This window comes from Emydura macquarii, unplaced genomic scaffold (assembly GCF_026122565.2).
Source record: "Emydura macquarii macquarii isolate MOO-44397 ecotype Brisbane River unplaced genomic scaffold, CSIRO-AGI_Emac_v2 contig_1045, whole genome shotgun sequence".
In the NCBI taxonomy this organism is placed as follows: domain Eukaryota; kingdom Metazoa; phylum Chordata; order Testudines; family Chelidae; genus Emydura; species Emydura macquarii.
The window spans coordinates 12661310-12674495 of record NW_027131182.1 but is presented as its reverse complement, the minus strand read 5'-3'; the positions used below and the strand labels follow the sequence as shown (position 1 = coordinate 12674495).

The window sequence follows — 13186 nt, the reverse complement described above, 5'->3', positions numbered from 1 at the left end:
CTGACAGGAAAGGCAGCATTTTGAACCTGGCCAGCCAGGAATGCCCAGCCAGGCCAAATAAGGTCCCTGGAAAAAATGGGGGAGGAAAAAAAAGGGGGAAAGAGGAAAAACTGAAACCTCTCACTACTATCTAATTCTATTCCAACAACTAACACTAAACTAAACAACAACTAGACTACAGGCTGCGGCATGCACAAAGCAGTCACGCTAGAGCGCTATCACAGGCTGAGAAGGTACAGAAGGAACTGAGGTCTGTTTGCCTGCGCAACCCTGTATGCCTTGGGAGCGCAGCATTAGCTTGCGCAGAGCACACTTGTGGGCTGAGCGGACACTGCTAGGAAAATCTCTGATCAAGGGCTTGAGAGGCACACGTACACCTGACATGGAGCACCCTTAGCGACGCCATTTTAAGAAAAGACTGTTACTGACTTGTAACTGGTGTTCTTCGAGATGTGTTGCTCACGTCCATTCCAAGGAGGTGCGCACGTGCTGCGTGCACAGTTCGTCAGAAAGTTTTCCCTCAGAAGTACCCACAGGGATGGTGCTGGTAGCCCCTGGAGTCATGCCACTATGGCGCTCTATATAAGGGCCTGCCGACCTTCGCCTCCTCAGTTCCTTCTTGCCGGCTGTCTCCGACAGAGGGGTAGGTGGGTGGGTCTTGGAATGGTCATGAGCAACACATCTCGAAGAACACCAATTACAGGTCAGTAACCGTCTTTTCTTCTTCGAGTGCTTGCTCATGTCAATTCCAAGCGGGTGAATCCCAAGCCAGACCAAGACGGTGGGGTCGGAGCTCAGAGAACTACAGACTGGAGCACTGCTCTGCCAAACGCAGTGTTGTCTCTGGCTTGTCGAATGATCGCATCATGAGTGGTGGTGCCGGTGAAAGTTGCGGCGGGGTGGGTGTGTCTCGACCTGGCCATTGTGGCCAGTTTGCCTCTGGACAGTACCGCAGGTCTTTTTGGTGCCAGATCACACGCCAGGGGGGGCGACTAGATGGTGCTGGAACCATCTCGATGAGCTCTCTGGTCACCTCAAATATCTCTGGAGTGGAGGGAAGCTGGATATCCGTCTTCCTCTCCCCACGCAGGGAGTCCACCGGTACCGGACTCGTCGAGGCTCTTCTCTGGCTCAGAGTCAATGGTGCTGAGGTTGAGGGCCGGGGGCTCAGGTGTCCCGGCACAGGTCGCACCCTCATAACGTCTGCAGGCTTGGGCTTAAGTGATGGAGAGTGCCCTCTATCCCTGCTCCTCTTCTGTGGCGCTGGGGAATGGGAGCGGTGCCACTTCTCAGATCGAGGTGGCTCCCTCGGCTCTGGGGACGCTTGTGGTTTCGAGGCTCCCTCGGTGCAGTTTCCTTTCTTGCTGCCGGCTCTTTTGTAGCAGCCGGGGCACTCCTCACCGACGTCGATGAGCCTGCTCTCTGCTCTGCAAGTCGAAGGGCGGCCTCCATTAGTAGGAACTTCAAGCGTTGGCTATATTCCTTTTGGGCCCTAGGTCTGAAACCTCTGCAGACCTTGCACTTTTTCTTTTAGATGAGACTCCCCGAGGCACCTCAGACAAGCCAAATGCGGGTCGTCCCTGGGCATAGGCTTCAAGCAGGACCCACAAGACTTAAATCCAGGCATGCCCCATCACCAGAGGGAAGGGGAGCTAACAACCCACTAAGCAGAGTACTTAACTACACTACATTAATTACTACATCTATCTAAATGGACTATTCAAACTATTTACAAGTACTTAAGAAGAAACAATCAGGAGGGAAGCACTTGCTAGGCAAGAGCAGCAAAGTTCCAGGGACCCTCACAGGCAGTACGAAGGAACTGAGGAGGGGGAGGGTCGGCAGGCCCCTATATAGAGCGCCATAGCGGCACGACTCCAGGGGGCACCAGAGCTGACCCCACAGATACTTCTGAGGAAAAAGCTTTCTGGCGAACAGTGCATGTGGCGCATGTGCACCTGCTTGGAATGGATGTGAGCAAGCACTCGAAGAAGAACTCTTCCATCGAGCTAGCGCTAATTTACACCAAGGGTTAAGGCTGGTTTAACTAGGTCACTCAGGGGTTGTGGGTTTTTCACATCCCTGAGTGACATGGCTGGACTGACCTAACTTTTTAGTGTACATCTGGCCTAAGTGCTTTATTGTTTATTTGATTTACTAAGTCTATTGCCCCCACTGGTATTCCTGCAAGGGACTAATTCTAGCCTCAGAACCACATTAATTCCTGCTGCCTGAACGGGGATAAGGAAGAACAGGCACAAGGAAAGTTGTGTGGCACAACAGGTTGGGAACTCAAATACAAAAGCTTTCCTCCCCAGAGCTTGGTGGTTAAAGAGATCTAAAAAAGAGAGGGGTGTGTGTGTATTTGGGAGGGGGAAGGGGGCCTATTCCATAATCTGGGAGCAGCAGCTTTGGTAAGACAATGCCACCTGGCTCGATTCTTAATTTTTTTTTTTTTGCCAGGTCCCTGACACACCCACTTTAAGCACTGCCAGAGCTGCTCCATAACGCACAGCAAGAGCTTTCTGTGGTTAAAAAAAATGCTTTGGGATCTGTCCAGCTTGGAAATTTTCAAGTTCTGCTGGACTGGGCCCTGTACTTGTAAATGGGAAACCTTATTGAAAGAGGATACAATTTTAAAACCATTTAAAGCAGCTCACAAATTCTGAAAAAAATTATCCTTTTTTTTTAAAAAAAAGGGACCTTTTCAGACAGAAACTTGTCACAAGATCTGACAGATTATTCCTACCAAAAATATAGGGCTTATTTTAGCTTATAAAAAATTTTAAGATGACCTTAACTGATGACTAAATCTGCACCTTTCTGATCAACACAAGAACCCAGTGCAAACTGGCTATGGACTTTACAAATCATGGGGCCAGTGCCATGTTCTATTACAGTTATAGCATCTTGGATCAACTATTACACTTTGCTATAACAGCCCAACATCTCAGAGATCTGGATATCCCCATTTAAAGCTGTGACTTTCTAAACTCTCGATCCTGCTATTATTTTGTTCATTTTGCTGTGTCACAAATAAAACTAATGTAAACACATCTCAATACATCAGCTTAAGAGGTGCCATAATTATTTTATCAACCCAATCCTTTTAATACCAATTAATCCTTTACGTCAACATAATAGCTTAAGCAATTTCATACTGCACATGTAGTGTCGTTTCAATTATTGGAAACTGATGCACTATTTCTCATATCTCCAGAGCAGAAAATGGAGTGAAGTTGACTGACCTAAGTGGGAGACCTCTGGGGAATATACTGGGACACAGCAACTCAGTTTTGTATTACTGCTGAATGAGTGCATTACCACGACAATAATGAGGATTCACAAATATCCTTTATAGCGTATTTTAAAATGGTACACTTTACTGCATTAAGCATTCATTTCTTGTACTCAGTGAGTGTGCTCCATTTTAATTGGGCCTATGAAGCACTGTAAGGAAGGCTTCACATCCTATTAGCAATGAGAGCAGCCAGAGTTTATCAGTTAAGAAACCCACACTTACAGCCAGTTGATTTTGTAACTGTTTCACTTGATGCTGTAATGCCTCCAGCTGTTGGCTTTGTCTTTTGGGTGCACTGGTTGAGTAGGAAAGCTGAGAAAGGCTGTTCAGTGCTTCTTTTAACTTGCTAACTTCCTTGGACATGTCATTGATCTATCAAGGAAGAAAAGGTACACGTGAAAGGATGCAATAAATACCGTTTTGCCGTGCTTTATTCAGGGAACACTTGTGCCTTTTCTTTTGGCTTCTGAAAAAGCATTCCTACCTTGATCTTGGAGGCACAAGGCAGCTACTAGGTAAACAAAGGGTTACAGTGCTCCCACCGTGCTGCAACCTTTATTTCCACAAAGATAGCTGGGATGTAGCTCTTTCTCAGCCAGTTCTGCAGTGCCTCCTGCTCACCCTGCAGCAATTCTAGCTCCGTACCAGTACGGGGGTCTGCATGCAGGTGTATGTCCTCCTAGCTAGCTGCTCTCTCCATCTGCCTTTCCTGTTTTCCCTGTCTCTCACACCACTTACTTTCTATCTTTACTTCTTTCCCCCCACATCTCTGGCATGCTACTCCTCTTCCTGCCCACCTCTCTCCTACCACTCTGGCTCTGTCCCCACCACACACGCTTGGCTCACTGCCAATTTTCCTCCACCATCCTGATCACTGGAAGCGTTCACTTTCGGCTAGCAAACCTGCTTTTGTGCAGCACTCTCATTTCCGAATGGAAACACACTGCTTTAACAATTTATGTGAAGCAATATGTACCAGTGAGGTATTAATAGTGTTTACTGACTGTATGGGCACAGCCTCTGAATAGATCTATGTCAGAAGACAAATGCAGCTAACCTGGGTCAAGTACACAGAGCCAGCAGAATGTTATACAGACAGCTACCGTATCTGTGGCCCATTTTCTACTTTAAGAACTGTGTCCTCTCAAACATCCCAGTTATGGAAAAGACAAGTAGGGAATCGGTGAAATGATAGGGGTGAAAAAAGAACTGTGGGAGCTTTGGTCACTTGTGCATCTTTATTTACGTTTGCATAACTTCTCTCCCTGTCTGTGATCTCTCCCTTTTCTAATGCCCACTTTCATCATTTCAAGATAGGAGACCAAGCACTTGGGTAACTAAGCCACCTCTGACTTCACCTGAAAAAGAGGTAGCATAACAGATCATGCAACTCCATTTCTGTGAACCTCAGCAGGCTCAAATACACATTTAGCCAAACAAGCTTTCACCAACATTAAAGATGGGATTGTGGGAACTGAGATTACAAAACACAAGATGTACTCAAATATGATACGATGTGACCCTTTGTTTAATATGGAACTGTGAACTGCATGAATTACTCAAATTGTTTTACAAGGTCTAAATGTCCAGGAAACCTAATTTCTAATGAATCACTAACCTTTTTATCCTTATCTTCTTCTAGCTTTGACGAGCTTTCAGCATATCTTTTCATTTCAAGAAGATCTTCTTGAGCTTGATGGTATTTACGGTGAAGTCCATTTATTTCCTGCTCCTTCACTTCAAGGAGAGTTTGAATACCTTCTTTTTCCCCTTTTAATTTCAAGACTTCATTTCTCATTTGTGCAACATCTAAGGACACATTCTCTTTCTCTTTCATTAAATCCTTTAGTTTGGATGATAAAATATTAACTTCACCTTCTAACGATGTCTGGAGTTTTTCATACGAAACTCTGGGCACCATTGCTTCATTAACTGCAGCTTTTTCTTCCAACAATTCCTTCTGCAGATTTCTTATCTCAGTTTCCTTGTTAATAAGATGTTCTTTAAGTTCATTTATTTCTTCCTCCATTTCCTTTGCTGTACTACTGAGAGTAGTCACTGCCTGAAGATGCTCAGCAATTGGTACAGAGTTTTGTTTCTGAGTATCTATCAGTTGCTTGAGCTTTGTTGCTTCATTTAATACCTGTGTGTACTGGGACTTCATGTCAGATAATGCATCTTCAGCTTTATCTTTCAATGAATTTGTTACTTGCATCAGTTTCTCATGCTCATCTCTAGGAACATATTCTGAAGTTACATCCTCTAATGCTTGCCTCTTCCTGTAGTCTTCAAGCTCTGTTTGTGCTTCTTTGTACAACTGAGACAGCTCACTAACTTGTCTGTGTAGGTCATCTATCATTTTATTCATTGCTTCTTTCATCTCCCCAGGTTCATCACTGGATTCCAACTGCATCTGATTTTTTAACCTGTCCTGTAGCCTTTTGATTTCTTCTTGCCCTTCTTTGTATCTCTCAATCAATAAAGCTTTCTCTTGGTTAATGTTCTCAATTATTGAACAATACGAACTTTTTATTTCCTCACATTCTTTTACAGACATTTTGCTGGCAACGTCCTGCTCTCTTTCTTCAAGTTTTTCCTGTAGCTCTCTCACTCTCTCTTTATGACTTTCACTTTCCTCTAATGCTTTCCTGAGATCCTGCTTTAACACTTCAATTTCTTCACACGTAACTCTCAGTTCATGGACATCCGAGTAAGCATCTTTGTTATCAGAAGCAACAAGGCCCAATTTCATCTGTTTTTGTACATTCAAGACCTCTTTCATAGCTTCTTCATATCGGCACTGGGTTTCTTTAAGTTTCTGGCTAAGATCAGAGCCATTTTCTGAAATATCTGCACTGTTTAAATGAATTGCTTCTGGTACTCTAGACTGAATTTGGGTCTCTAAGTACTTTCTTTTTGCTTCAGAATTATCTAATTTCCTCTGTGCATCTTTTAAATCTTCTTGTAGACGCTTAATTTTTACCTCATTGTTGCTTGTTGACTTCTCTTGAGTTTGTGTTGATTTTAGCTCTTGAGCTGAGATTTGATTTTGTCGGTCCACTGACTGATCAAACTCTGTTTGGGTGGAATGATAGGAATCTAGGGTGGAATCCATTTCTGCTTCTCTGCGTGCTTTTTCCTGCATAAAAAGCATTAGTGTTTATAAAACAATGTTGGTTAGTGAGCAGATGAAGTAAGGAACTCTTCCTGTGCCCTGCAGAGATGGACAATTAAAACATTGTGGGCTGGATTTTCAGTAGAGCTCAGCACACAAGTGAAGATACTGGGTACTAAATTATTCTAAAAATCTGGGATGACTCCTGTAGTATAAAAATGATCAAAAGCTATGAGAGTTAAAATGCTGAAAACCCTAAATCATTAGCCAGAGTTCTGAAAAAATTAACTCCGTCTTAAAAAAAAGACTATCAAGTAATTTATGGGGGAAAATGACAATTGAAAACAACAATTTAATACTTGAAGATGAAGACAGTTTCGTCTTGATTTCTAGAAACTCTTATTATCTACAAACTGTCTTTGCATTTATCTTCACAGCACATCATCATAAAACAAAGTAGCTCTTTATTCTGCTATTTAAGAACTGAAAGATTCCCTTTGCTTTGAATTAGGAGCAAAGATGTAATACATACCAGTAATTTATCTTGTAACTCCTTATTGTGTAGCGTTAGAGAAGCAATTTTTGCTTGCAACAATACAAGAAGATCTTGCTGGTCAGTTTCAGAACTTATATCCAGTAAGCTATCAGCACCTTTAAAATAAATGGTTTTAAACCATTTAAAACAACTGAAGTAATGATGCAGTTCCTTTTTTTGCTACAGTCACTATCCTTTCATATAAAATCATTATGACTTGGAGACAGAGTGAACTTGTTGCCCTCCCTCCCCCCCAAATGTCCATTAATATGCCAAATGAAGGAATTATCTAGCTAGATTTCTAAAAATTGTTTAATCCCTGGTGGGTATATCAGTTTTTGCTAAAGAGTTGTAAGACTGAAACCATTCCCTGATACCATTACCACTATTCTTATATTTAAATGGTTCTAAGACAATGGATAACGAGAATAAGCTTAGAGAATTATAGGAGGCTTCATTATTCTTATTCACGTTACCTGTAGTGCTGTCACTCAGTCTATCCTTGTTATCTCGCTGTATGGAGCTGATCTCTTCCTGTGACATACAAGGAGACAATCCTTTCACACTTCAAGAAGTTCTAGACTTCACAGAAATGAGTATGGAATGAGATTGAGCCCTGCAGAATGGGTGGCCCTTTGCTCTGGGGTCTGATGTCTTGTTCCAAACAAGATTCCTTATTTTTAAATTAGCCTAAGAGATTTGGTCTCCATATTCCCCTTAAAATTAACATGATTTGGGCATCCACATTCCCCTTAGCCAGTTTTGAAAGTCTTAGCCTGTGTGCCAAATAATGCAATGTAATGTGTGTGATATATTTAAAATGTCAAAGGACTACAGTCTTTGATAACATACGCCAAAATCAGCAAGTGGCTACTCATCCTGCGGAAGGCTTCTGGACAAGGACTCTTTTTATTGTGATATAATGAACAGTATCATGCACTTTGTCAGCACTAAATACCACCCTACTGTAGTATTGAGATTTACTTTCATAATTATGTTCTGCAGAACATTTACTCATTTATTATGAATTACCACCATGTTTACTAAAAGAAAATAGCAAAATAAGTTTACAAAGCATATGCACTTTCATTTTATACAGATTATAAACCACCTTTTATTTCTCAGAATTCAATCACTCCGTCATTGACATGGATTATTTGTACTTTCACTCCCTTAAATACAGCCAAGGTTTATCAAAATGACAGAACAGCAGGAGCGAATATACCTTGCATACTTGTTCAGCGAAGAACGCCTGTCCTTTACCAACAATTGGAGTTGAAGTTGCTGAACGTGGAGAGGACAAATCACTAAACTGAAAAAGAAGTTTGTGTGTGTATATGTTAAGGCGTTCTACTGCCCATGTTAACATAAGCGATAATTCTATGTTAGCACCAAAGAGCAAACCTAATTACTCAATGCTGTTCTTATCACCCATGCATTATAGCCAGACATGAGGAATGCTCAGTTTAATAACATATTTGTGATCCATCCATCTCTGCTCTCTCCCCTTATTAGCTTTCTAAAGCTATGTGTATTTGGAAGTGCAGCATTTTAAGGCATTCATCAAAAGGGAAGACCTTCACCTTCAGGGAGGTATAGCAATCTGCACAGCTTTTAGACCGTGCCACATTTCCTGCAGCTTCCTTAGTAACTGTAACCAATATGGGTTTTCAAGAAATCACCCTAACCTCAGAAAAAAATCTAGTCATGACACATGAGACAGACATATAAAAACAGAAAATGTTGCCAACATCATTCACATTATGCTCCTGCTCTTACCCACCCCCACAATTAATATCAACATGTTCAAACTTGGACTTTTTCTTTACCTGGATAGGACTGATAGGAGGAGGTGGGGCTTTGCGTTTTTTTGGAGTTCCACTTCTTTCTGAACTTAATTTAGAGACTTGATCATGCTGAAAGTTTCACAGGCCAGAGAATGGAGGTTTGTTAGTTTGGTTAGTAAAGTCTGAGTAAGCTGTTTTATTAAACCCCCCACACAACCTGCGCAGTTTGTGCCTTCTCTTCTTCAAGTTTCTCCACAATAACTGCATTGCTAATAATAGAAAGATACTAGGCATGCTTGAAGACAAGGATGTCCTCCCAACCCCTTGCAATTCATGCTTCAGCAAAAACAAAGATTTAGTGAAAAAAGCACAAGCTGATGAGAGGTTTAGCATTTACTAGTGATCTCAAATACTTCATTCATTCACAGCTTAATCAAGTGACCATGAACGGCCATTATTTTTCCTCTTTGTCAACACACTTGCTTGGACAGCTTGAAAGACCCATTTCTCCCACAAGGGGAGGGCTTGAATCAGTCACGCTGCAGCTTCCCGCTTTAATGGGGCATGTGCCCTCCAAAATACTGTGCCCCTAATAAGTGCTATTAGGGCATTTTTATTGCTTCGAGCTGGTGGGATTTTCACCACTGAGATCTCCAGCAAAGGGCATCCCAGCAACACCTCTTGTAACCCTGGAATACCTATTTCATTTTGAAACCTGAAAAGCTTTGCCTTTGTTTGTCTCCATAATCAAGGTGCAAGAAAGTCCAGGCTTGGGGCCTAAACTCTTGAGTTTTTCCGCAAGAGTTTGTGCTTCCTTTCCCCAACCACAGAACCACTCGCTTCCTCCAGGACCCTTTCCTGCCTCCCAAAGGCATGCTGATTACTGAATCTTGCAAGAAGCCATGTTTTAAAAAAAAATAAAGCTATTAAAGCAATATGTTTCTGCAACATGGTTCTACTCTATAAGCAACTCCAGCATTCATACAATAGAACATTATAATTACAGGTAAATTTCAGAGTGACATTTATCAGCGCTTTTAAGCATAGGCCATTTATAATTTTCTGTGTAAGTCAGAGACCTGTATAATTTGAACATAAAAGAGAGACAAATACCTGCTTTGGCTTTGTTGGTGACCTTGTATCTGTATGGGGGGAGGGGGGAAGGAAAAAAGGTTTTACAATAAATACCATTTAAAAAAAAAAAAAGCAATCATGTCTTTGCATTATCCCCACCTCACTCCTGACTGCCTGTGATGCCCCATTGGTCTGCTTCTCCAGCAGTCTCTTGCATTTCCTTCATGCTGCCTCCATACTTAGAATACCCTTCCTGAAAAGGTCCACAAGGCTAATATCCTCTCTAGATTACAGCCTCTTCTTGACACCCCTCCCTGGGAAGCTTAAACAAAATTAGCCAGCTAAGAACTTTAATTTATTCTCATCACAGAATAAAAAGCTCAACTCCATGCAGCATGGTAGCCCTTACTATGTTACTGCAGTGATTTCACAGCTGCTCCCTACCACCTGCCCCTTGGATATTATCTTACAAGTTCTTTGGAGTATGGACCATGTCTGTGTTTTGGAAAGCACTTAGCAGTGATAAATCAAACAGCCATACTAATTATCTTCGAGAACTAGCTAAGTTCAAGTTATTGCAAAAAATAAATTCACTTCTTGTTGAAAATAGATCTGGTTAGTTAAAACTGACACACTGAAGATTATTTCCTCACATACCGACATCCGGAGAGATCTTTGACAGAAGGAGGCTCTGAATCCCTGTGTTTTCAGAGAGCTTTGAGTAATGCAGGGCATCGTGTCCAAGGGCATCTACAAGGCTGACATCGGCACTCTTTCTAATCAAAGCTTCCACGATGTTAAGACCTCCAGTCTCACAAGCCAGCATCAAAGCAGTCCTAGAGAACAAACCACACACAGCCAAAGTGTGAAGATTCTACTCTAAGGGCTGTAGCTTTGTCACACAACTTTTTTGGGAAAAATATGAAGCGCCACAGACACACATCCGTAAAATCCAAGATTTTTTATTCCTTTTAAAATTTTAAAATCATTATGCACAATTTCACTCCCTTTTTCTAATCCTTCCAAGTTATTTGCAGGGATGAAAAGAGGTGCACACACTTGTTTATCAAAAGTATTTTACTGCATACCAGCATTTTTTACCCTCTTGTGCAAAATACTCCACCCTCAGCGTGAAAATATGTCTAATAGATTGGTGTTTTTTAGTTTGTGCTCTGAAAGAAACAGACAAGAACACTGACTAGCAAACAGTATCATGGCAATGAATTGTTTCCTTTCATATGTCAAAATATTATAGCAATCCTTTCACCCACCACTGAAATTCAGCCACCTTCTGGGGGTGGAAGCATGGGGGAGAATTGGCAGTTGCACTGCCTGTGTGTTACATAATTGTGCAAGGAAGGAAAGCAAAGAATATCATATTCGAGTGAAATGGCAGAGATGATTTTAGATGGACAGTGTAATTGCCCAACTGGAATTTGGACAAGAAATCCAAGTTGGACACCCCTAAATTCTTATTTTTTTATATTAAAAGACAGCTTACATAAGTTAGTGATGCATATATCTGATTTTGTGGAGATACAGTGTGTTACAGTAGTCTTCCCACAAGGAGGAGAGGACAGAAAGAAAAGCAGCGTTTCTCATTTAGTACCATCTTCCTCCCTTCTATTCACTGTTATTGTTTTCTAAAAAGAGCAAGAATGCAACTACTGTGCTGTCTATTGAAGAGTGAAATGCTCTTACACACAAGGGACAATGAATTTTCAAGGGTTTCCACAGAGTCAATAGAAAGCTTGTGAGTGAAAGGCAGAGAGATCTCTCAAAGTGGACAGCACTGTAGGTTCAAAACAAGGACAAGGACATTCAAATTGAACAACTGGACAAAGGGACTAGTTTTCGTCTTAGAAAAGCTGGGAACAGCAAACTGCTCTAATGCACTTATCCTGTATCAGTCCAAAGTAAGGGCAAAGTATTATTTTTCCCATATGCTTCTAAGGAATAATAAAGTGCTCTAGATCATCTTATTGTGCATCACAATGTGTAAATGCACAATCTCTTCAGCAATCCATTTTGTTCTGGCAGTTTAAATACTGGTTTACAAAACAGCTCATAGAATTTAAATTTGTTTTTAAAATGTATCAAAACTGTAGAAAAAAATGGTGGAAAAAATGCACTTGGGATGCTCTTGTTTAAAAAGGAATTTTGACAATTCAGGAGCCTATCAAGTCAACACATTACTAAATGGTGCAGCTATAAAAGCCAGCATTTCCATCGCTGGGTCCTTGTTCTGTCTTGCAGTTTTCCAGCATCTGATCATCTCTGTATTTCATGGCCTCTTAGACAGGAGAAAGCCTTCTGGGAACATGTCTTGTAGTTATTGGAGCCAACTTGAAGATGTGAACTCAAGTCAGAAATGGAAAAAAAATCCAGTGGAGAAAGCCACGCAGCCTTCAAAAAAGTGTATCTGAACTTTACTGGCCAGAGTCTTGTAGGAGCGATTTTAAAATGTGATTTGCTCTCATTTTACACCACTCTGGCAGTGGGAAGATGGTCGTAAAGGGGCCATCTGGCCCTATATATTTATCCTTTCAAAGTTTTATTTAGTCAGCTCTCCGCACATGCAACACACCTTCCCCTCACAGCCAGGTTACAGCCTCTTATACAACTGTCAATGTCTACTATTAATGACAGTTCTTGGGAAGGTTGGACAAAGAAGAAAAACGTCATTTCCTAATGTCAATATCATGGAAGTCGTGAATACAGCATAGCTATTTTGTTGTACCTTCCATTTTTGTCCCTAGAATTGATATCTGCTCCGTGATCCAGAAGATATCTGCATACCTCAGCATGTCCATTTTGTACTGCGAGCAGCAGAGGTATATTCCCATCCTAGGAACATATTTAAGGAAGTATGAACAAGAATGAATCCATCCATCAATCCAAAAAGCCCCCCCAAAACCCAGTTGATTTAAACGTTAAATATGACCCCTGCTTTTACAGAGCATGAATCAAGGCACCAGCCAGTACATTTTTCCCCATCAAACAATGGATTTTCCTTTTTGTATTTGTTATGAAACAACTGATAATGTAACTTGGCTTAACTTAATCCTTTGTTTGAGCATCTGCAGAGATATCAGTCAGTACAGCTTTAGGAATGCTGTTGGTTATCTGTTCTCCCTTTTCTCTTTGGTTAACTCTACAGCAGGTCACAAGATTTCTTAGGTCCTAAATATATCATTTAATTTCTTAAGAAATATTACCACAAGAAGTGGTGAGTTTAAACACTAACTAGGTACACAGAATCAAAAAGACAAGGTTTTGCACCAGATAAGTCTTTAAGTGAGACAAATTCTAGATCTAAGTTTTGTGACAGACCCAATAACAGGAGTGGCAGGCAGGCAGGCAGGCAAAAGTGT

The 13186-nt window shown here is 41.4% G+C and overlaps 1 protein-coding gene across 4 annotated transcripts in view; it reads right to left on the bottom strand.

Moving 5' to 3' along the window:
* The window catches only part of RAI14 (retinoic acid induced 14), a 126093-nt gene that overhangs the window by 4220 nt on the left and 108687 nt on the right, over positions 1-13186 (bottom strand). For 3 of the 4 annotated variants that reach the window (XM_067545495.1, XM_067545494.1, XM_067545496.1), the window contains 9 exons: positions 12553-12659; positions 10470-10648; positions 9852-9880; positions 8781-8867; positions 8177-8263; positions 7428-7485; positions 6949-7067; positions 4920-6440; positions 3524-3673 (listed from right to left, as the gene is read on the bottom strand). In XM_067545495.1, coding sequence (XP_067401596.1) covers positions 3524-3673; positions 4920-6440; positions 6949-7067; positions 7428-7485; positions 8177-8263; positions 8781-8867; positions 9852-9880; positions 10470-10648; positions 12553-12659 — 2337 coding nt within the window. The remainder of the gene's footprint in view (positions 1-3523; positions 3674-4919; positions 6441-6948; positions 7068-7427; positions 7486-8176; positions 8264-8780; positions 8868-9851; positions 9881-10469; positions 10649-12552; positions 12660-13186) is intronic. The other variant, XM_067545497.1, reaches the window with a different exon arrangement.